The sequence below is a fragment of the Protomyctophum parallelum genome (genome assembly GCF_964188405.1).
Source record: "Protomyctophum parallelum genome assembly, chromosome: 2".
Taxonomy (NCBI): domain Eukaryota; kingdom Metazoa; phylum Chordata; class Actinopteri; order Myctophiformes; family Myctophidae; genus Protomyctophum; species Protomyctophum parallelum.
Genome location: NC_139699.1, coordinates 60897069 through 60919877, shown reverse-complemented (window position 1 = coordinate 60919877; position 22809 = coordinate 60897069). Strand labels below are relative to the sequence as shown.

The following is a 22809-nucleotide window of genomic DNA, read 5'->3' as shown; positions in this document are numbered from 1 at the left end:
GTTAACCCATTTAGGGCCTGAGGACGATCCACACAATCTCTTCTAAATCCTGACAGTTCTCTGGAAAAAACCCATGTTTCTATATCAGTGGTTCTCAAAGATTTCATGTCAAGGACCCCCAGAATTATAATTATGTGTAGGGCGACCCCCATCTGAAAATATGTTGTTCCAGGGACCCCCCCCCCCCCCCCCAGAAGCAAACATAATGAGTTAAAAACATTCGCTGTGAAAGAATATATATTCAAAGATTTGCACCACGTTTTCACGGGGGTTTCCAAAAAAATAGCAGATCTATAAGCTGGTATAGCGCGGCACTCAGTGCGCTATAGCTTGTAGATCTGCTATTTTTCAATAGCTAAAGTTTATAATAATGGTTAAAACACCAAAAGGGGTTCCCGTTCCCGAAATGGGTGAACTATAATAACCCATTCTGACCGGGCACCCATTTTGGTGTTGGCATCATGTTATGTTAGGTCTGCTATTTTTGAAAAATCGAAGACACTTTTAGAATCTGATCTCAGGTCAGAATGGGTTAATAATGAAACTGTCAGGATGTAATAGACATTTTTAGAATCTGATCTCAGGTCAGAATGGGATAATAACCTCCTCCTCCTAGCGCTGTGTCCAGGCGGTTTTGGATGTCGTCGTAGCTCTCCGAGGCCGAGCTGATCTTCCGCTCGGCGTCGCCGACGCGGTCCTTGAGGTCCTGGACCGAGTCGCAGCAGCCCTGCGTGCGCGACACCTCGCGCCTCATGCCCTCCAGCCGCGTGTGGTAGCGCGCGTCCACGGCGCTCAGCTGCTTCTCCAGGGCGCGGATCCGCTCGCGGTCCTCCTGCTGCTGCCGACTCAGGTCCTCCACGCCCGCCTTATGGCGTAGAACAAAATAAATAGAACAATCGTTTTTACCACAGTGGTTTTCAAGCCTTTGTCATATCAAGGTCCATTATTTATTTGGTTATTTGTGAGCCACGGAAGACCATTTGATGAGATTTTACCCTCTCCACAGGAAAAAATCACATTTTGTTGTCGTTTACAATTCCAAAACGTTGCAAAAATGTTGATGAAAATAAAAACAAGAATTGATGAACATCATTTAACTACCAGCTGCGTTATTATATCTGCAGAATTGTGCTATGAAATAAATAAATATCTGTGTCTGTATTTGGGTGTGTTATGTGTACTATCCCATTGGAGAGGTCGGCTAGATGCAAAAAAGCGTCTGGTTGCCTAGAGACGAGGCAGCCAATCAGAAAGATATAGGTGACCAATGAAATGATAAGTTGCCACTACCAACCGGATAGATTGTAGACCAGCCTGCTTCGCAGCTGGTAAAAACATTCTACATTCTCTAATTGTGTAGACTTCTTGTGAAACATGTATGTTGAGACAGGATTATGAACTGATTCAGGGTACATGTGCGTTGGTCTGGATTTCTCCTTCAACCCGGTTAAAGACTGGAACGCATCTGTGGCACTTTAGCTATTAACCACTTTAACCAATTACATATAATTTCTGGGGGTGCTTGACATGAAATAGTAGAACCAGTTAGAGACATGGGGTTTTTCAGAAAACCGTCAGGATTCAGAAGACATTTGTAGAATATGGTCTGAGTCCTAAGTTTCAAAGTTCAAACGTGTCATTGGAGCTGGATTGAGCGCTATACCTGGCAGGAAGAACAGGAGAGAGACACCCTCCTCTCCAGCTCTCTCAGGATCTCCTCTTTCAGGGAGTTGAAGCCTCCTCCGCCTCCTCCTTTAGCTCCTCCTCCTCCTCCTCCTCCTCCCCCGAGCAGCTCGCCGTCCAGATCGTTGCCCTTCCCGTTCACCAGATGATTGTTGATGCTGACCAGAGTCTTGTCATGGGCCTGGGTTATAGGAAAGGAGAGCAGAATGCATATACGAATGAGACAATGCAGACAATACAAGTGACAGTGGTTTTCAAACATTTTCATTTCAATGATATATATATACGTATTTGGCCACAGGACCCCCTTTCTGAAAAGAACCCCTGTGAGATTTGTCGAAATCGTTAAAAAAAATAAATAGCTAAACAATAAAAATAAGGCTTAAGTGTTTAAACTGTTTCTCATTTTTGCTGGCTGGAAGGGGCCATAGCTTTCTCCTGGATTTAACAGGGGAAATCAAGAAGGGGTCACAGCTTTCTCCTGGATTTACCAGGATAAATCAAGAAGGGGCCATAGCTTTCTCCTGGATTTAACAGGGGAAATCAAGAAGGGGTCACAGCTTTCTCCTGGATTTAACAGGGGAAATCAAGAAGGGGTCATGGCTTTCTCCTGGATTTAACAGGGGAAATCAAGAAGGGGTCACAGCTTTCTCCTGGATTTAACAGGAGAAATCAAGAAGGGGTCATAGCTTTCTCCTGGATTCTCTTCAGTATAAGGAGCTGTGCACACAGAGTTTTGAATTGTTTTGAATTGTATGCCAACATATAGGTTACATAACACCAGGCGCGTGTTTTGTTTGTCTCTCTTTTTTTTTAAACGCGAAATGCCGCTGCTGGATAAAATGATGAAATAAAATCAAATGCCATTTTATCTGATGCAATATCTTAACCACACAAGCTATAGCAGTATGATGTAGCAGATCTACAAGCAAGCCAATGAAGTACATACATAGGGTTTAAGTAGTTACGGTAATGCATTGGTCAATGTATTAAAGGGATTGTGACATTAAAAAAAAGGTTTTGGAATTGTTCTTGTTTTTTTTAGGTTTTCTAATCTCAATTGCACCCAAAAAACATGAACTTTTAACATTCAGTACATTTTCTGTAATCTGGGGTTTTCTGGCTCAAACAGGTGCTCTGATTTGCCGGCAGTAAGTGACATCACTTACTGCAAATCCCATATATGTCAATGGGATTTGCCAGCAGATGTCACTGTTTCACTGTGTTGCCTGTTTTCATTGTAGCTCAAAAGGCCCAAAAAACCCCAAAGAAAACTTCAGACCACAGAAAATCCACTGAATGTTCAAAGTTCAGGTTTTTTGGGTGTAATTGAGGTCATAAAACCTAAAAGAAAAAAGAAAAAGAAAAATAAATGAAAATGAATGTCATAAAACCTTTAACTGGCAGAGCCGCCCACCACTGCACCCTGTAAATGCAGCAAAGAAGGAACGGCGGACGGACGGACGGACGGACGGACAGACAGACAGACGCCGTCTCACCTGTGTCCGGTTGTCCAGCTGGTCCAGCTTGGTCTGAATGCTGTGGATGGTCTCCGTGATGGCCGGCTGGGCGGCGTCCGCGGGGTTCCTTCCCCCGGCGGAGCCCTGGAAGCGGTCGTTCATCCCCCTCAGGGTGGACTGCACCTTGTGGAGCTCCTTGGTCAGGCTCTGGACCTTCTCCTCCAGCTGTCTCATCTTCTCACTGTCCCCTCGCTCCGGATGCACACCTACGAACAAACCCAACCGTATAGTATTAACTCATTCTGAACGGGAACCCATTTTGGTGTTATAGCATCATGTTATGCTTTAGCTATTGAAAAATAGCAGATCTACAAGCTCATAGCGCGCCACCGAGTGGCGCGCTGCGAGCTTGTAGGTCTGCTATTTTTTGAAACATCGAAGAACGACTGTGACATTTTTTAGAATTCTGATCTCAGGTCAGAATGGGTTCATCAGACCAGAAGCGCTCGTGGTAAAACAGAGGGAAACTGTGAATATGGCGAATGGGGATGGTGCTTCTGTAATGTTATTTCTTACCTTTGTGTATGGCTGTATCCGACAGTACTATTCGTACTCTGTGTCTGTAACTCTAACTGCTGTCCGGCCTCTTGGCAACTGATTTAGCTCTGCGGGATCAATGCAGGTCTATCTATGTATGTTGGGTTACCGGTATGTCTTTACAGTATATGTGTGCGAACCCATTTGACCAGTGAAAAGGTCATTGTGATTCAGATTGTGATTGTGATCGCGAATGCAATGAGCACTAGCTATGAGACCCTGCAGATCATGTCTGTCTGTCTGTCTGTGTGTGTGTGTCTGTCCTGCTGTTACACCACCCGCCCGCCACCAGAGGGCGCAGCTGTATCACACAAAACACACACACGCACGCACGCACGCACTCACACACACACACACACACACACACACACAACTTAACTTAAAAAAAACTTAACTTAATGAAAAAGAAAAAACTTAACTTAAAAAAAACCTTTAAAAACACTTAACTTCAAAAAACTTAACTTAATGAAAAAGAAAAAACTTAACTTAAAAAAAATCTTTAAAAACACTTAACTTCAAAAAACTTAACTTAATGAAAAAGAAAAAACTTAACTTAAAAAAAAATCTTAAAAAACACAAAAAAACTTAACTAAAAAAGAAATCTTAAAAAAAACACAAAAAAGAGAACTTTAAAAAGAAAACCTTAAAAAAGTATGTAATTTATTCTAATTGTTGTTATTGCCATTTACGAGCTGCGTTCGCTTCCCGCGTTTGCGCGTCTTACTTGTGTACTGTACATACTGTAGATATATGGATGTACTACTGTACCCACCACCACTACTGCCTCCCTGTCCGGGCCGGGGTCTGGGTCTGGACGGTTCTATCTGGGTCCCGGAGCCGCCGACCGGACCCTCGTTGCAGTCCTCTCCGCTGTATCCATGGCAACACTTCCACTCCATCTCCGTCACCATCTTGTAGGCCACCTTGTACTTGGGCCTCATGTACGTACGGTACCTGTACGGGGGGGGGGGGGGGGGGGGGGCATCAATATAGCAGTCAATCAATCATATCTGTAGATGTACGTTGACAAATTGACCGATGCAATCGGTCAATCGATCAATTGTTCCAAGGTTTCGTGACGTCTATTATCGAGAAGAATCGAGAGAAAAAAATGGCGAAAAGTGTGTGACAAAATCCTGCGCTACATCAACATGACAACTATAGCCGTAAGAAGAGTTTCTATAGCAGCAGTAGCAACACCGGTCTAACACACATAGATGTGCAAATAAGGCATAACCATGAAATATGTTTATATACGGTACTATAGAAGCGATAGTAACTGATACCTTCTATATAGCCAGCAGTAATGACAGAACATAATAAACAACTCAAACAAGATGATGTGCACAGATACTCTGTGCCAATCTACATTGTGCAATGCTGGATTGAGCAATAAAACAATTTCAGTTATAGCTTTTGAAGGAGCACAGTACTATCCGTGACTCAAGTCAAGAGTGGTTCTCAATAATATAAACCCATTCTGACCTGAGATCAGATTCATACGAGGTTTCCGCCGGACACACACTGGTCTGATTAACCAAATTCTGACCTGAGATCAGATTCTAAAAAAAAATCAGTCGTTCTTCGATTTTTTTCAAAAATAGCAGACCTACAAGCTCGTATCGCGCCACTCGGTGGCGCGATATGAGCTTGTAGATCTGCTAAAGCATAACATGATGCTGACACCAAAATGGGTGCCCGGTCAGAATGGGATAAATATATGTATTGTCATGGTTGTTATAGTTCATACAAGTCATACATATCTATGTATGACTCGTATGTATTGTCGTGGTGGTTACAGTAAAGAAGCCTTTGTGATGTCCTGTTTACTCCTGTTCTATTTTAGATTTTGGTGACATTGTAGTTGTTCTAGTCATTATTTCTCCCGTTGGAGGGCCCATGTTTGTAGAGCTGCTGTTTATTTTCCCTGGTCAAACAGAGACATTACAGGCCACAAAGCCAGAATAACAAGTGTTTTCTGCTTGACCACATTGAACCCTCGCGTCGTTACTCTGGGCATGATGACATACTGTAATATGCGAACATTCCGCATAAATAGCAACATCTAGCAAGCTCACAATGTGTCGCAAAGTGAACGCAAAGTGTCGTGATGCGACACTGCGATAGTGTTGCTATATGTTTGGCAGATTTGGTGTGTGTAAATGGCCAAGTGCAGGTCCCTGGGGGACCACAGTCGACTGAGTGAATGGGGCTTATGAGGTTTATTATACTTGGAAGTACCTTTGAGAGTGTTTTTGAGGGTGTTTTGTTTCTTTTGCTAGTTGCTGACCTTGGGCAGAAACCTTGTATCTCCATATTTCAACTATATTATCATCATACAAGTGTGTTACGCAAAAGTAGTGAAAATAGCTGATCTACAAGATCGCAACGCCTCGTGATGAAAGGCGTTGTGAGCTTGTATATAGATCCCGCCGAATTCTTTTTTTTTTTGTATATTAACTAAACCGTTGGACAAGCTTCCCCCCTCGACAGCCAACGATACGAAGTGTAAACACAGACGGACTATATATGCGCAGGGTGGTGTGAGGTAACTCTAGTCCCTGGTATTCAACACAACCCAAACCTTGACCAAATCATTTACAGCAGTGGGGAAACTTGCTCAGACCACAGCGTGTTAGCAAATAATTCATCATCATCATCTGCTCTCGTTCTGTCCTCCAGACTAGGGCTCATGTAAATCACGGCCGCCGCGCCGCCATGTGTTCGCCTCTCTCTCTCTCTCTCTCTCTCTCTCTCTCTCTCGACCTCTCTGTTGTGAGAGCCTCCGTCGGCATGGCTGGTATGCCGAGCTGATCTCGCCTTACTTCCCAATTCATCTCATCCCTGAGACCGAGAGTGGAATATCCTTCGTAACCTTCACTTCAGAAACACGCACAAAGAACGGCTGCTGCCTCTGATTGCATGCACGTGTGAGAGTCTGGCACGCCCCGACGACACAGTTCCTGTAATAAACAGTTGTTTGCCGTTTGAAGTAAAACAAAAAAACAAAAAAAGTACAAGAAATGTGAAAATCATTAATCATGTTGTTTTGGGGTAATGAATGCACACTTAACCCATTCTGACCTGAGATCAGATTCATACGAGGTTTTCCACTGGACACAAGCTGGTCTGATGAACCCATTCTGACCTGAGATCAGATTCTAAAAAAAAATCAGTCGCTCTTCGATTTTTCAAAAATAGCAGACCTACAAGCTCGTAGCGCGCCACTCGGTGGCGCGCTATGAGCTTGTAGATCTGCTATTTTTCAATAGCTAAAGCACGACATGATGCTGACACCAACATGGGTTCCCGTTCAGAATGGGTTAAGGGTTAGCTTTGTCAGGGTTAGACGTAGATTATTTGATTTGTGATTTAGCATTTATGGGTAGGAGTTAAGTGTGCAGGTTTTAGGGTCAAATGGAAATTACACACGGCTCTTCACCTTTGAAGCTGGTCCAGAACACAAAATTCCCGGAATGGAAGCAATGGTGTGGAGGGAGAAGTGCGGTCAGACTAGACATTAATAGAACACACTGAAGGTACATGAAGAGCCCACAGTGAGACGGCGCAGAGGGGAGAACGGCTCTTTATAATGGTTTCAGAACTGTTCCAACAACATTTCCATCTTCTGTGCACATGTTCGGTGCTGTTCGGCGTCGAGTCGACGACACCGTGCAAACTCCTGGGTTTTCGGTAGGGTTGTCTCCCGATTGGAAATCGGGGCCGATCACATCATTTTCAAATGATCGGAATCGGACATCCCTAGTATCCACCATAATAAATAAAAAATAAATGATATCCATATCATGACCTTAGACTGGAAATTGCCTGATTTGGGACATTGTACTATTGCAGTATGCATGGCGTAAACGTGTTCTATAAAAAATATAAATATCGGATCGGGGAAAAATCGGTATCGGCAGATGCTCAAAATCAAATGATCGGAAATCGGATCGGGAGCCAAACGATGGGATCGGGGACATCCCTAGTTTTCGGCATGGTTTCCAATCCATGCTCAACGTGGCCAAAGTAGGGCTTAATGACGTATAGGTCATTATTGGTGAATGGTAAATGGTGCATTTTATATAGTGCCTTTATCATAGGCTGTGCATTACATTCACCCATTCACACACACATTCACACACCGATGGCGGCGGAAACCATGCAAGGCACCACCAACCAGCACATCAGGAGCAAATTTTAGGGGTTCAGTGTCTTACTGACCTGGTGACTTCGACACTAACTCCATCCGGCCACTCTACCCCTGAGCCACCGCCCCCCTACCACACTCTGAGTGGTTCTCATGAGTGTGGATGGTAGGGGGGGACACTCAGGGTTCCTTGAGGAGGTTCCAAATGGTCTGTAACTCTGAGTGTGCCAATGGAATCAAATGGTTCCATTTGCACACACACACATGTTTTATTTTATTTTTTAACCGGTGAAGTATGTATTCAATAACGCTGCAGTGGGAACGCACTAATATCCGCATGTCTGAATATTTACTACTCATAGTCAGACTGTGATACATTCACAAATCAATTTACAATGACAATTCAGGCATTTGACAACACTATTATCCAGAGGGACTCATCGTCAATTGTTAAAAAAAGATCTGAGCAAATGGCGCCATAAACCCTAGTCATCAAACGACAGGGTAAATATAGTCAAATATATGGAGTGCAAAGAAAAACTATGTTGTGGTTCAAGATAACTAGGCCACCAGCCGGGTAAACATAAAATCCTGCATCTGTCTAAACAACATGCTATCTAAATAACATTCTTATAGGCAACCAAGTCTGTCTAAGTAAAATTACATAATGTCACTGTCAGCTGTACAAAACTATTACATTTAGGAAAAACAAACAACTATATGTAGTTTGAGACCATTCTCTATCTCTTTATCTCATAGATAGTGTCACACACAGGCCCCCTGGGCACCCGCCCCCAAAAAAGTAAAAACAAAATTGTCAATTGTAACTTCATACGTGTCAAGAAGAATACGTACTTGTCTTGCATGTTTAGTTGTTTATCCCATTCTGACCTGAGATCAGATTCATACGAGGTTTCCACTGGACACACACTGGTCTGATTAACCCATTCTGACCTGAGATCAGATTAAAAAAATGTCAGTCGTTCTTCAATTTTTCAAAAATAGCAGACCTACAAGCTCGAGCTACGAGCTTGTAGATCTGCTATTTTTCAATAGCTAAAGCACAACATGATGCCAACACCAAAATGGGTTCCCGCGCAAAATGGGTTATATCCCATAACATTCTCACATAATTATGTGTACCCAGATATCGTAGGCCAAGTTATAAAATATAATAAAAAGTCTGTGCCGGCCACCACTGCTGGGAGAGCCTAAAATCGCCTGTGATGGTACGTAATAATTCCAGAAAATGTAAACAAAGTCATAGTCTGGTACTGTAGCTTTGCTTAGCTATACTATACGAATACAAATACTCAGTAGAACCAACCGGTCCTTGAATGTTTTCATATGGTTGTCTGGGGTGGATTTTAGCACCTCTGGAACTATACTGGTAGAGTATGTCGGTGAGGTAGAAAATGGATTCTCTGTTTGTTGAAATATTTGAGGTTTTTTCTTTTTCTCCAAAGGGGTGTATATACAGTATGAGCCACGTCTGGTAGTGAAATCAATATCACATCCTCGGCCTCAACGCCAGTCAGGCCAGTAAGGCCACATCAGTAAGACTACAGGGAAGCACTGCAAGCCTAGCAGTGAGTGAATGGGGTTCACTGTGTGTGCTGTAAAAATAAGATAGGGAGATAATATGTACAGTATATATATATATATATAATATACATCTATGATCTATCTATAAATGCACCACATCTCTGTCTGTCTCTGGCTGTAATGGACGTAACCCAATAATCGTTTGCACCACCGACTTCAAATTCGACACAGGCATTCCACGCCCCGTCAGGGGGTGCAGTCAGTGCCCGGTGTTGAGTCGGTCGGACCCACGGTTGTCCAGAACTGCCACAAAAGGCCTCTGCCCCGGTGTCTAGTCTGGACAGGGCCCCTGCCCAGCGTCCATATATGGAGCTGGCCTTTTCTGACGTCACAACACTCGATATTTGGGCATGCCTGACACAAAACTCCATATATAATATAGGAATGAAGGGATAGATACAGAAATCGAATAGAGAGACATATACGGACATTAACCCATTCTGACCTGAGATCAGATTCATACGAGGTTTCCACTGGTCACAAGCTGGTCTGACGAACCCATTCTGACCTGAGATCAGATTCTAAAAATGTCAGTCGTTCATCGATTTTTTTCAAAAATAGCAGACCTACAAGCTCGTATCGCGCCACTCGGTGGCGCGATATGAACTTGTAGATCTGCTATTTTTCAATAGCTAAAGCACGACATGATGCCAACACCAAAATGGGTGCCCGGTCAGAATGGGTTAAAGGGACACAGATGGGTGGAACGGGTACTCTGACACGGGTACAACCGAACGGGTATTTCATAGCCGGGCGTGGGCGGGCATGGATCTCCAACTTCCATCGTTACAAGAACTCCATATATGGGCATAAAACAGACAACGGGGGTGGGGCATGCATTTCCAACTTGCATCGTTCCAAGTAGGCTAGTGCTCTATATAAATATTGTATAAATATAAACAATGGACAGGCCCAGTGTGTAACGCCATGTAACCAAGAGTTCATTCCTATCAGCATCCTTCACAACGCAACACGCACGCACGCACGCACGCACGCACGCACGCACGCACGCACGCACGCACGCACGCACGCACGCAGGTCGAAAGTCTCCCACACAAAGAAATCGTGACCTTTACTGTATATGTGCGAGCACAGCAGTTAAATCCCACTTGCGTTAACACATGTGCAGAGCAGCTGTGCGACAGACAGACAGACAGACAGCACACACACACACACACACACACACACACACACACACACACACACACACACACACACACACACACACACACACACACACACACACACACGTTTGGATAACTATACACTTGAGAGGACATCAATATTTTAGGATGGCAATTTTAAGAATGCCAGCTACAGATCACAACAACAATGGCCTCGAAATGCCTAATCCTATAACCATATAACCCTCAACCTGAATTGTGTATAAGTCTCTAAAACTTCTGAATTTTATTTTAACCATAAAGCAACCGTGCATTTTGTGAGAATAACCCGGAAGATTGTTCTCACAAAAATGTCTATTTTCACAAATTTGACCACATTGTGGGGACATCTGGGACCCTCATGAGTATAGCAATACATGTGCACATGCACACGCGTGAGCAGTGAGCACACGCACGCACACACACACTCCTTGATCTCTCACACAGGGGCGTGTCCATTCTCACCCCCCCCCCCCCCCCCCTCTCATGGGAAGGTAGAGAAAGCTGTACAGTATATGGGAGGAAGGTATACACTACAGTCTGGCTTTCCATTTAAAGGTTCATTGTCCAGGTCAGGCCAGTGGATAACCAGAGCAGGAGAGAGTGGCTGAGTGGTGTACTCACATGTTTTACTTAAATAAAAGTAGTACTGCAATGTAGAACATAAAAGTCCAGACTTCAACATACTGTACTTGTCTGAGTACAAAGTACAAAAGTATTGGCATCAAAATGTAGTTGAAATACAAAAAGTAAAAGTACTGGGTACTCGTTGAGCAGAATGTCCCATTTCAAGTTTTCTAATGTATACAAATACTTTGAAAATAAAATGGCCGAAATGTGTATATATAGGCTGAAGTGGTTACTGTATGTTTTGTTAAAGAAAATGAATCAAAATCGACAAAGTAAGTATAGTAACTAAAGTTCTCAAATAATTGTGGTAGAGTAAAAGTACATTATTTGTCTCTGAAATGTATAGTGGAGGTACTGGAAATAGAAGTAAAAGTGCTGAACATTTGACATAGGCATACAAATACCTACATTTTTTTACTTAAGTGCAGTACTTAAGTAAATGTACTTAGTTACTTTCCACCACTGATTCCAACCCATGACTGGGCCTACTGTACTTAGTGTAGATCCATCCTCTGTGTTTATTTAACCATCTGAACCCTAGCTTCCTTATTCTGGAGAAAACATTAGGTGAAAATAGCAGATCGGTGAACATATTCGGGGAACAGGAAAAAAGGAAGGGGCCTAGTTATGGACCCCTGGGGGACCTCTGGTCAATATACAGTAAGTATGGAAATGGGGGGGGGGAAAGGCTGATCTTTGTAGTTTAGTGTCAGCTTCGCCCAGCTGATGGCCGCTCAGGTGGTTCTGACGAGCGCAGCGGGGAGCCATTAGGTGTTATGTGTCTTGTTTCCCAGACAGCCCCTGCTGTACTCATTCAGCTTTCTAAGGGTTTTACGAGCTTAAAGGGGTGTGTTTTCTCAGTAACAGTAACTTCCCACATGGTCTCTATAAAAATAGCCTACATTTTCAGGTTGTGGGATACCAATTTCATCCAATCAGGATCTCTCCTGATTGGAGGAAACAAGTGAAATGTGTGATTAAATGTATTGTTCTGCTTATAGACACCTGTTACAGAACAAACATCAATGACTACAGGAATATAGAGCTTTAACTCTGAGACTATTCAAATGAAACTGTCCATTTGGTCAGCTACAGCTGAACCACCAGAATGTCTCGCCACTATCTTTATGTTGTTATGTTGTATTTATTTTTTTATTTTTTAAAGCCTTACTTTTAAAGCCAATGTCCTATGGTTTGGTTTCCTTTAATCTGTGGGGGTAAATGCAGAGTGTGCACACCTCAGCAAAGGTTGTATACTGCTGATCTAGTGTCTTATTGGGTTAACCACTTCAACCCAAACTGACATGAGTTGCGACTGTGCTTTCTTGGACCACTTCTGTCTACACCGAAATCTCACAAACATCTACGATGCATTGTAGAATTGTGCTCTTTTTGGTCAATGTTCCGCTCAGAATAGATGCTGGGGTTCAAGTGGTACCTGAAATGCTGACTGGACAGGCATCTCTAGACTGTCTCGCTCACGGGATAGTTAACAGTGTGTGGTGCATGTGTTTTACATATGTGTGCCCTCACACATGAATACTGTGTACATTACAATGTCTATATAGTTTTGTCTGCATGTAAACCTACATGTGGTGTGTGTGCATGATGTGTAAGCGTGCGTGTGTGCACATCAGCCGAAAATAGCCGATCTACAAGAAGCGAAGCGTTGTGAGCTTGTAGACCTAAGTAACTAATAACTAACGTTTTCAAATAAATGCAGTGGAGTAAAAGTTCAACATTTGGATCTGAGTAGAATTAAAAGTATTGGGAATTGGAAAACACTCAACTAAAGTACAAATTGCTCAAAATTGTACTCAAGTACAGTACTTAAGTATAAATGCACCGAGTTACTTTCCACAACTCTGAAATAGAAGGGCAGAATATTCTGGCTTTCCCATTAATAGAGGACGTCGGTCGCACGTTTTCCCAGGAATATGCTTTACATTGGTGTGTGTGTGTGTGTGTGGTGGTGGTGAGAGAGAGAGAGAGAGAGAGAGAGAGAGAGAGAGAGAGAGAGAGAGAGAGAGAGAGAGAGAGAGAAAGGAGGTTCTCAGGAGTCGTTCCTGTGGTGCGCTGTTTGTGGAGCTTGGAGGGAACTACGTCTCATTACTTATGGAACCCTGTGCGTGCGTGCGTGCGTGTGTGCGTGCATGCGTGCGTGCGTGCGTGCGTGTGTGTGTGTATGTGTGGAGTTAACATTTGGCCGTGTGTAGTGCATGTGTTTTACATATGTGTGCCCTCACACATGAATACTGTGTACATTACAACGTCTATATAGTTTTGTCTGCATGTACAGTAAACCCACATGTGGTGTGTGTGCGTGTGTGAGCGTGCGTGCGTGTGTGCATGTGCATGTGTGCATGCATACATGCATGCGTGTGTGTGTGTGTGTGTGTTACGGCAGTGGTTCTCAAAGTGGAGTCCGGGGACCCCCAGGGGCCCTTAAGGGAGTTCCCAGCTAAATCAGGTAACAGAGCATATAAACAGTGGAAGTTGCTCAGTGGAAGTTGCTCAGTGGCGTTTTGAAGCACCCGGAAGAGCCTTCTCTATACCTCCTACTCTTTTTTTCGATTTGGGGCACCAAAAGTTGGTGCCCAAAATTGCGGAAGTGCAAACGCGCTCAACGTTAAAGCCCAGCTGCACGGGGGTTTCCCAATCATATACTTCCGCACGGGTCCGCCTGCAGTCCCTCCTCTTACCACTAGGGCCCCAGTGCTTCAACGTTGGAGAGCCTCACTGTGGCCCCTTGGTGTACACTGCACGTTTTGCCCCAGGTACATGGATATTATAGGGTATATATACTCACATGACTACGCGTGTACACTGCACGTTGCCCCAGCTACATGGATGGTAGTCTGGCTTCACGTACGTCTCCACTCCATCCTCCACCACGCAGCTGACCGTCTTCGTCACCACGTACGCGCACCAGTTCCTGGAGAGACAGAGACAGGTACCGTACACGTTAGACACTCTATAACGCTGCTCAGGGTTTACAAGAAAAAAATCACAATCGTGTGAAGTGAGGTGCGCTCTTGTCATCATCATCATACATCATCACATTCCGTGCTCAGCCAATCAAATCATCACAAAATGTCATTGTGGCCAATCACTTTTGGTCGTCTTCACTTTTCTGCGCTCACTTTTTATTCTCAAAATGTATACTTTGCTCAGCCAGTCAAATCGTCGCTACGGGGTTGACCAGCCAATCAAATCATTGTGTTTGTGTTCACAGTCACACAAACAGACATAGCTGGGCTGGCGGGGCTATAGCGCCCCTCAAACATTCGTGGATTTTGTCAAAGACAGGCAAACCTTCGCTATTTGACGTATATTGGGTTTAAGTGGTTGATAAAGTGTTTTGCTGTGTTTAAACAGCACCCGCCTGCTCTTGTACAGCTCAGTGGTCACTGTAGTACAAGACATGCAGGGTAGCATCATCCAAGTGTGAACAAAACTTTGAATAATGGGAGAAATCAGCGGAACTTTCACGAGTAAAGTTTTGAAAAGATTAGTGGACAAAATTACCACAAAGAACATACAGTACCAACTAAAGCACGCTGTCTCAAACCGGCTGGAGAAGCTATAACAGATGGAGACGTTCTGGTTTCAATGTGCAGTCCTAAGACTTGTGCAACTGAGAGCCATTTAACCCATTCTGACCGGGCACCCATTTTGGTGTCGGCATCATGTTATGCTTTAGCTATTGAAAAATAGCAGATCTACAAGCTCATATCGTGCCACCGAGTGGCGCGATACGAGCTTGTAGGTCTGCTATTTTTGAAAAATCGAAGAGCGACTGACATTTTTAGATTCTGATCTCAGGTCAGAATGGGTTAATCAGACCAGTGTGTGTCCATGTGGAAACCTCGTATGAATCTGATCTCAGGTCAGAATGAATTAAAGGAGCTCCCTCGCGTCCTTCCTTCTGTCTCAATATGCTGCAGGAATTCATGGTGTGAAACGGACAGGGATAACACTGCCTGGGAGCGGACTGGACTCTGCAGAGGAGAGAGTGAGAGACAGGAACCTTTCCTGTGCGCTTCTCAAAGTGGGGACCCCACATGTGGTTCCTTGAGGAGGAGGGGGTTCCAACGTGGAAAGACGGTGACTGAGAGTGCACACGGTGGAAGCTGTACTCACTTGGTTTCACAGCCTTTCAGATTTACTGTGACATCTAGAACAATTTCAGTCAGACCCAGTAAGACACCCGTTTGCACTGTATGTTCACCACAACACAATAATTATATAATAATTATATACACACACATCACGTTAAACATTCATCCATGTGTAACGCGGCGTGACGGCCGGGATGCACGGACCGACATGCATAAACAACGGTGGAACACGCGCTGCTCCCGTGCTTCGTTAGGGTTTGAGGTATAGGCTGTCGGCCTATCGGACCAATAGCATGTCTAAACCTAAGCCTGTATGGCGTGGCGTGGCCCACACAGCCTGTCATCCTGAACAGCTATAGGAGTCAAATGGATTGTAAAAATGGACAGCAACATTTCTTTGCAATGGTTTTTGAAAACTTATATTATGACCATACCAAACAGCATGCCACAATTCAAAAAGCAGTTACCAAGTGCATAATTGTTTTTTTTATGTGACGCTGTCGGGAGATAAAATGCCTATAAACTGCATAAACTGTGATGAATGTAAAACATTATAACTATTATGCACAAACTAATTTGGCTCGCCCCCTAGTGGTCGGTTTGCAACTTTGGAATGAAACAGGCATTTTAAGCTCCAGGCAGCCATCATGGATGCCATCTTGAAAACGATGCCTTTCAAGTTGTTCGTTTTCCGAAAACGAACAACTCTCTTGTATCAATTATTTGGAGTTCCAACCATAATACTGACATATCTAATAGTGGCTTCATTGCAAACCGACCACTAGGGGGCGAGCCAAATTAGTTTGCAATGGTTTTTGAAAACCTTATGCCCATACCTACCTAACACCATGCCAAAATTCAAAAAGTAGTTACGAAATGCATAATTGTTGTGAGCCACCGTGGACGCCATCTTGAAAACGACGCCTTTCTGGTTGTTCGTTGTTCCTAAAATTGTAGTATGTTTTAGCACACCCAATAGTATACAAATATATTTGATCAATTATTTTGGTTTTCAACCTTATACCTATACGTATCCAATATTTCAGTCTGTGCAAACAGACCACTAGGGGGTGCTGCGCCCAAGGCGTTTGCACAGCTTTTGAAAACCTTACACCCATACCTAACACCACGCCAACATTCAGAAACTATAGTCACCAAGAGCCAAGTCTCTTGCTGATTCCTTACAAGTCCGCCCCCTGCTAGATGAAGAAGCTACTGAAAGCCTGTTGAGAATGAAAGTCCTTGCTTTGCACCTCGTAAAGTTTATTTATATGAATATTTGAGAGCTCTGGTACTTCTCTCCTCTCTGATGCCTTAACCCATTCTGACCGGGGAACCCATTTTGGTGTTAGCATCATGTTATGCTTTAGCTATTTAAAAATAGCAGATCTACAAGCTCATTGTAGGTCTGCTATTTTTGAAAAATCGAAGAACGACTGACATTTTTTTAATCTGATCTCAGGTCAGAATGGGTTTAATCAGACCAGTGTGTGTCCAGTGGAAACCTCGTATGAATCTGATCTCAGGTCAGAATGCGTTAATGGTCCAATTCCAAGAACCCCGGGCCTACGGCCTACTTCACTAGTACACAGTCCAATCCCTGTCCGTTCCTTTAACCCAGATAGAGAACGAAATGGAACCACATGGGTCCATTGTGTGCTCTCTTTGGGTTACAAATGGATAATATTAACACTGAGGATTTTACTGGGTATAGAAAAGGCGAGAGCACAGTAACTCCCTTTCAAAAGCTATTTTCAGAGTTATAATAGTCAGCTTGTTTTTAATGAGAATCACATGATCTTCGTCAACAAAAAAAAGAAAAGAAAAACCTCTCGTGAAAGATGAGACAGTGTGCGTCATGAGGATCATACAACAGACTGGCCTCACTCACATCACACACACACACACAACACACAACAAAGCATTAACTGACTCCAGACCAGCTTCAGAAGAACAGCACTGGGCTGGCTTCCATCAACCTTATACAATGGCTATATAAGCTCATTTTAGGCAAGGGGGGATTCTCTAAGTGCATTTATGACTAGGGATGCATGCTATTATATCGTTATATGTTATTAGTATCAGCTGACATCAAATTATCCCAATATTATGTCAAGTATTGATCGACAGGGTTTGACAGTGAAGCTGGGGGGAAAAAATTGCTTTTTTGATGTTGAAGGTGGCAGATCAAAAGGGTCTGCCTGTTGAACAAATTAAATTGCAAAGGAGTTCCATCTCTGTTCACATTTAAGTTGTTTGAACTGATGAACTGTGCTCATCTCCGTAGTGAAAGCAGACCCTTGGAAACAAGAGTGCAGTTTTAATCAGAAAGCCTAACAATTGAGGTACTACGAATGCACAGTTTTTTATTTTTAAGTCTGTAAAGTTAGTTATAGTTATCGTACTGGATCGGTATCGATCGGATCGCTTTGAACCATGATGCAATTAATCGGTGTTATGGGATTTGGGAAAAATGTCAATACCGTGCCGTGCATCCCTATATTCCCTGTGCTGTAGTCTTCTGTACTGTAATGTTATGCATGGTCAGAGCTGCTTTTTAACGCTGCAATCTGGAAATTATTTGAATTAATAATGATATTTTAACAAAATGTGGTGATGATACAATAGTGGTAGGAGCCGGAGGTGGTCTCCAACTCTCCATACGCTTCCTTTGCGAAATGTAGACCCTGGTGTCGGCCTGGTTGACAAAACAGTAGGCCTGCTCATAAGCCCAATATATACAGTATATCTCCTCGAAAAGCTGAGCTTAGTGGAACATTCAGTTGCGGGCTCAAATCCTGGTAAGATAAAAAAGGTTATGGATTGCAGCTTTACTTTAAATCTATGGACATTCTAGTAGAAATGGATGAATGGACTCCTTGCCACATGTCTGCACTGCAGTGGATGCACACACACACACACACACACACACACACACACACACACACACACACACACACACGCATGCACGCGCACATGCACGCATGCGCAAATGTGTTTGCAATGCAAAATGTTGATAAATGCGAAACCCTGATGTGCAAAACACAAGGTCACCTCATCACTGCTGTGCATCATCTCCCCGAAGCATCAATTTAAGCATCAAGAAGTTTTGAAAGATGACATTCCAAAGTGATTTTCATAATGATAATGGCATGACTTTGGTAATGTCAAACATTTCTCTGTGGTTTGTGTGGTTTTTTCATGCTTCAGTGTGGAGGAGGGGAGAACTCTAGAAAACACCACTATAATCCACTCCCATACATTTCAAAATACAGCAGAGAAACAGCTTGGAAGAGTTAAACACCCTGTATATGCTTCAGTCTTTCCCTCGACACAAGAATCTCCTCCCCGAGATCAGCAGATCAGTAGATCGCTGGACGGTCGGTTGGTATAGGCGCTGGACGGTTGTTTACTTTACTTTCTAAACTTGAACTGTCTGAAGGTGTGAGGTGAGGGGCGCTATTATCATCGTACATCATCACCGTACATCATCGCAATGTTGGCGTTTACACACAAAATTGTCCATTCATTGTCAATGGTATTAAATGTGTGTTAGGACAAAGTTTGTGTGTTAGGACAAAGTTTGTGATTAATTTACACGCACACACACACACACACACACATGATGTACAGTATAGACCCACGTGATCTCACATGACGCCGGTAACCACGGTAACCATGCTGCTACCAACGAATAGACACCCAGACACACAAAGTCACAAGTTTTTAGCACCGCTCAAAAATTGTCACGAACAAGAATAAATGTCCACAGTAGGCTATAGGACTGACCTTAACCCATTTAGACCTGAGGCCGATTCTAAAAGTTATTCTATGAAAAGAAAAATCTGTTTCGGTCAGTGGTGCTCAACCATTTTTATGTCAAGGACCGCCCGTCCGAAAATATGTTGCAATATGTGTGCACTCGATACCGGCACTCCCTGTTGAAGTTGGTGGGGCTAACGGTTCTCGTGGATTACGGACGTACACATGTACGTACTGTACACACACACACACACACACACACACACACACACACACACACACACACACACACACACACACACACACACACGCCGGTGATTCGCCGGTGTGTCCCCAAGGTTCAGGAAAACACTGAAACTCCTGCCACACTCTTTACAGATGATCTTTCTCCAGGTGTTTTTTTTTTCTAAACATCTACATTCTACACGACTGCAACTCATCACATTGTATACATATTTTAGTTATTTTAGATTGTAGCAGTGGGCCTGTTGTCTCTGATGTCATGGACACTGGTCTCACTACCTTCCTGGACTACAATTCCCATAATTCTTTGGTGCACTGCTCCTCCTTGCGGATAGGGGGAGAGCTGTCTTACTGAGACAACATGTAGTCCAGGAAGGAAGTGAGCCCAGTGTCCATGACATCAGAGACAACAGGCTCACTGCTACAATCTAAAATATCTAAAACCACATATTACATACATAAAGCCCCCCAGGAAAGTGTTCTAAAGCTTCTAAACGTCATTAACATATATTTTTTTGCAAAAAGGGTGGGGGGACCTAACTGACTGAAACTCTTGTCACAATGTTTACAGTGGTAGGCTTTTTCTCCAGTGTGGATACGCTGGTGTAGGCTGAGTTCAGGGCTGACGTCACCCACAATACAAACCATCACCATGCATGACTTTTTCCTCCAGTGTGGATTCGCTGGTGTATCCTCAAAGTGCCACCGTGTTTGTATTTTTCCAGCTTTTCATGTGTCTATGAGGTGACAGTACTTCATTTAAGACACCCTGGAGTTGTTTTTATGTGCAATGGTGTATTGACTTTGTATTTAGGGTTTCTTCCTGGAGGCTGAACCCTTGACAGTCAAACGGGCCAACGTAAACAGTAATATAGTGACATCACATTATCAGCCCCTCCCCTAACCCCTCCCCCTTTATCATACAACCACAGCTGTGAGTGCGGCTTCATTTCAGGTGGATTGATTGATTGATTGAAATATTTATTAACAGTTTGTAGAATTTACAGTACATTTTAAGCACAAACTCAATACAAAGACTGTCAACTGTGAGTGGACGACCCAATTAAGCATTACACTTGTTTACAACAGGGTCCACATTGTTCAATTCATCAAAATCACCACCCATCACCGCCCACCAGGCAAACCAGGCATACTTAATGAACTGGTGGGGGTCGGGTGCCCACATAAAAACAACATTTTAACAAATACTGTACACTTTTTTGAAAGTGTACAGCCATATCGTTAGCCTCATAGGATAAATGCCTAAGTCATTTTTTATGATTTTCGGATAATAAGAAAAAACACATTTTCTCGCAAGTATGTAAGAGTTTTTAATGCAGATTTTTACAATGGCTTCCTGAGGGGTTAACAAAATGTTTAAAAAAAAAAGATAAACATGAGAGTCATTCCATAACAAAAAAAAGTGACTTAGGCCATTTTCAAGAAAATAATCTGTGACTTAGGCATTTTTTAATACATGTCTACTAAACACCTGGGGGTCTATTAGAGTGATGTTAACTCCATACTAAACACCTGGGGGTCTATTAGAGTGATGTTAACTCCATACTAAACACCTGGGGGTCTATTAGAGTAATGTTAACTCCATACTAAACACCTGGGGGTCTATTAGAGTGATGTTAACTCCATACTAAACACCTGGGGGTCTATTAGAGTAATGTTAACTCCATACTAAACACCTGGGGGTCTATTAGAGTAATGTTAACTCCATACTAAACACCTGGGGGTCTATTAGAGTGATGTTAACTCCATACTAAACACCTGGGGGTCTATTAGAGTGATGTTAACTCCATACTAAACACCTGGGGGTCTATTAGAGTAATGTTAACTCCATACTAAACACCTGGGGGTCTATTAGAGTGATGTTAACTCCATACTAAACACCTGGGGGTCTATTAGAGTGATGTTAACTCCATACTAAACACCTGGGGGTCTATTAGAGTGATGTTAACTCCATACAGAACACCTGGGGGTCTATTAGAGTAATGTTAACTCCATACTAAACACCTGGGGGTCTATTAGAGTAATGTTAACTCCATACTAAACACCTGGGGTTGTATTAGAGTAATGTTAACTCCATACTAAACACCTGGGGGTCTATTAGAGTAATCTTAACTCCATACTAAACACCTGGGGGTCTATTAGAGTAATGTTAACTCCATACTAAACACCTGGGGGTCTATTAGAGTAATGTTAACTCCATACTAAACACCTGGGTGTCTATTAGAGTAATGTTAACTCCATACTAAACACCTGGGGTTGTATTAGAGTGATGTTAACTCCATACTAAACACCTGGGGGTATATTAGAGTAATGTTAACTCCATACTAAACACCTGGGGGTCTATTAGAGTAATGTTAACTCCATACTAAACACCTGGGGGTCTATTAGAGTGATGTTAACTCCATACTAAACACCTGGGGGTCTATTAGAGTGATGTTAACTCCATACTAAACACCTGGGGGTATATTAGAGTAATGTTAACTCCATACTAAACACCTGGGGGTCTATTAGAGTAATGTTAACTCCATACTAAACACCTGGGGGTCTATTAGAGTGATGTTAACTCCATACTAAACACCTGGGGTTGTATTAGAGTAATGTTAACTCCATACTAAACACCTGGGGGTCTATTAGAGTAATGTTAACTCCATACTAAACACCTGGGGGTCTATTAGAGTAATGTTAACTCCATACTAAACACATGGGGGTCTATTAGAGTGATGTTAACTCCATACTAAACACCTGGGGGTCTGTTAGAGTAATGTTAACTCCATACAGAACACCTGGGGGTCTATTAGAGTAATGTTAACTCCATACTAAACACCTGGGGGTCTGTTAGAGTAATGTTAACTCCATACTAAACACCTGGGGGTCTATTAGAGTAATGTTAACTCCATACTAAACACCTGGGGGTCTATTAGAGTAATGTTAACTCCATAATAAACACCTGGAGGTCTATTAGAGTAATGTTAACTCCATACTAAACACCTGAGGGTCTATTAGAGTAATGTTAACTCCATACAGAACACCTGGGGGTCTATTAGAGTAATGTTAACTCCATACTAAACACCTGGGGGTCTATTAGAGTAATGTTAACTCCATACTAAACACCTGGGGGTCTATTAGAGTAATGTTAACTCCATACTAAACACCTGGGGGTCTATTAGAGTAATGTTAACTCCATACTAAACACCTGGGGGTCTATTAGAGTAATGTTAACTCCATACTAAACACCTGGGGGTCTATTAGAGTAATGTTAACTCCATACAGAACACCTGGGGGTCTATTAGAGTGATGTTAACTCCATACTAAACACCTGGGGGTCTATTAGAGTAATGTTAACTCCATATTAAACACCTGGGGGTCTGTTAGAG

General features: G+C 43.0%; 1 protein-coding gene across 1 annotated transcript in view; it reads right to left on the bottom strand.

Moving 5' to 3' along the window:
- LOC310877050 (EMILIN-1-A-like) overlaps nt 1-22809 on the bottom strand; it is a 98630-nt gene that overhangs the window by 21765 nt on the left and 54056 nt on the right. The window contains exons 2-6 of the mRNA XM_083790715.1: nt 14098-14223; nt 4513-4694; nt 3183-3409; nt 1664-1864; nt 604-865 (exon numbers count right to left, since the gene is read on the bottom strand). Coding sequence (XP_083646841.1) covers nt 604-865; nt 1664-1864; nt 3183-3409; nt 4513-4694; nt 14098-14223 — 998 coding nt within the window. The remainder of the gene's footprint in view (nt 1-603; nt 866-1663; nt 1865-3182; nt 3410-4512; nt 4695-14097; nt 14224-22809) is intronic.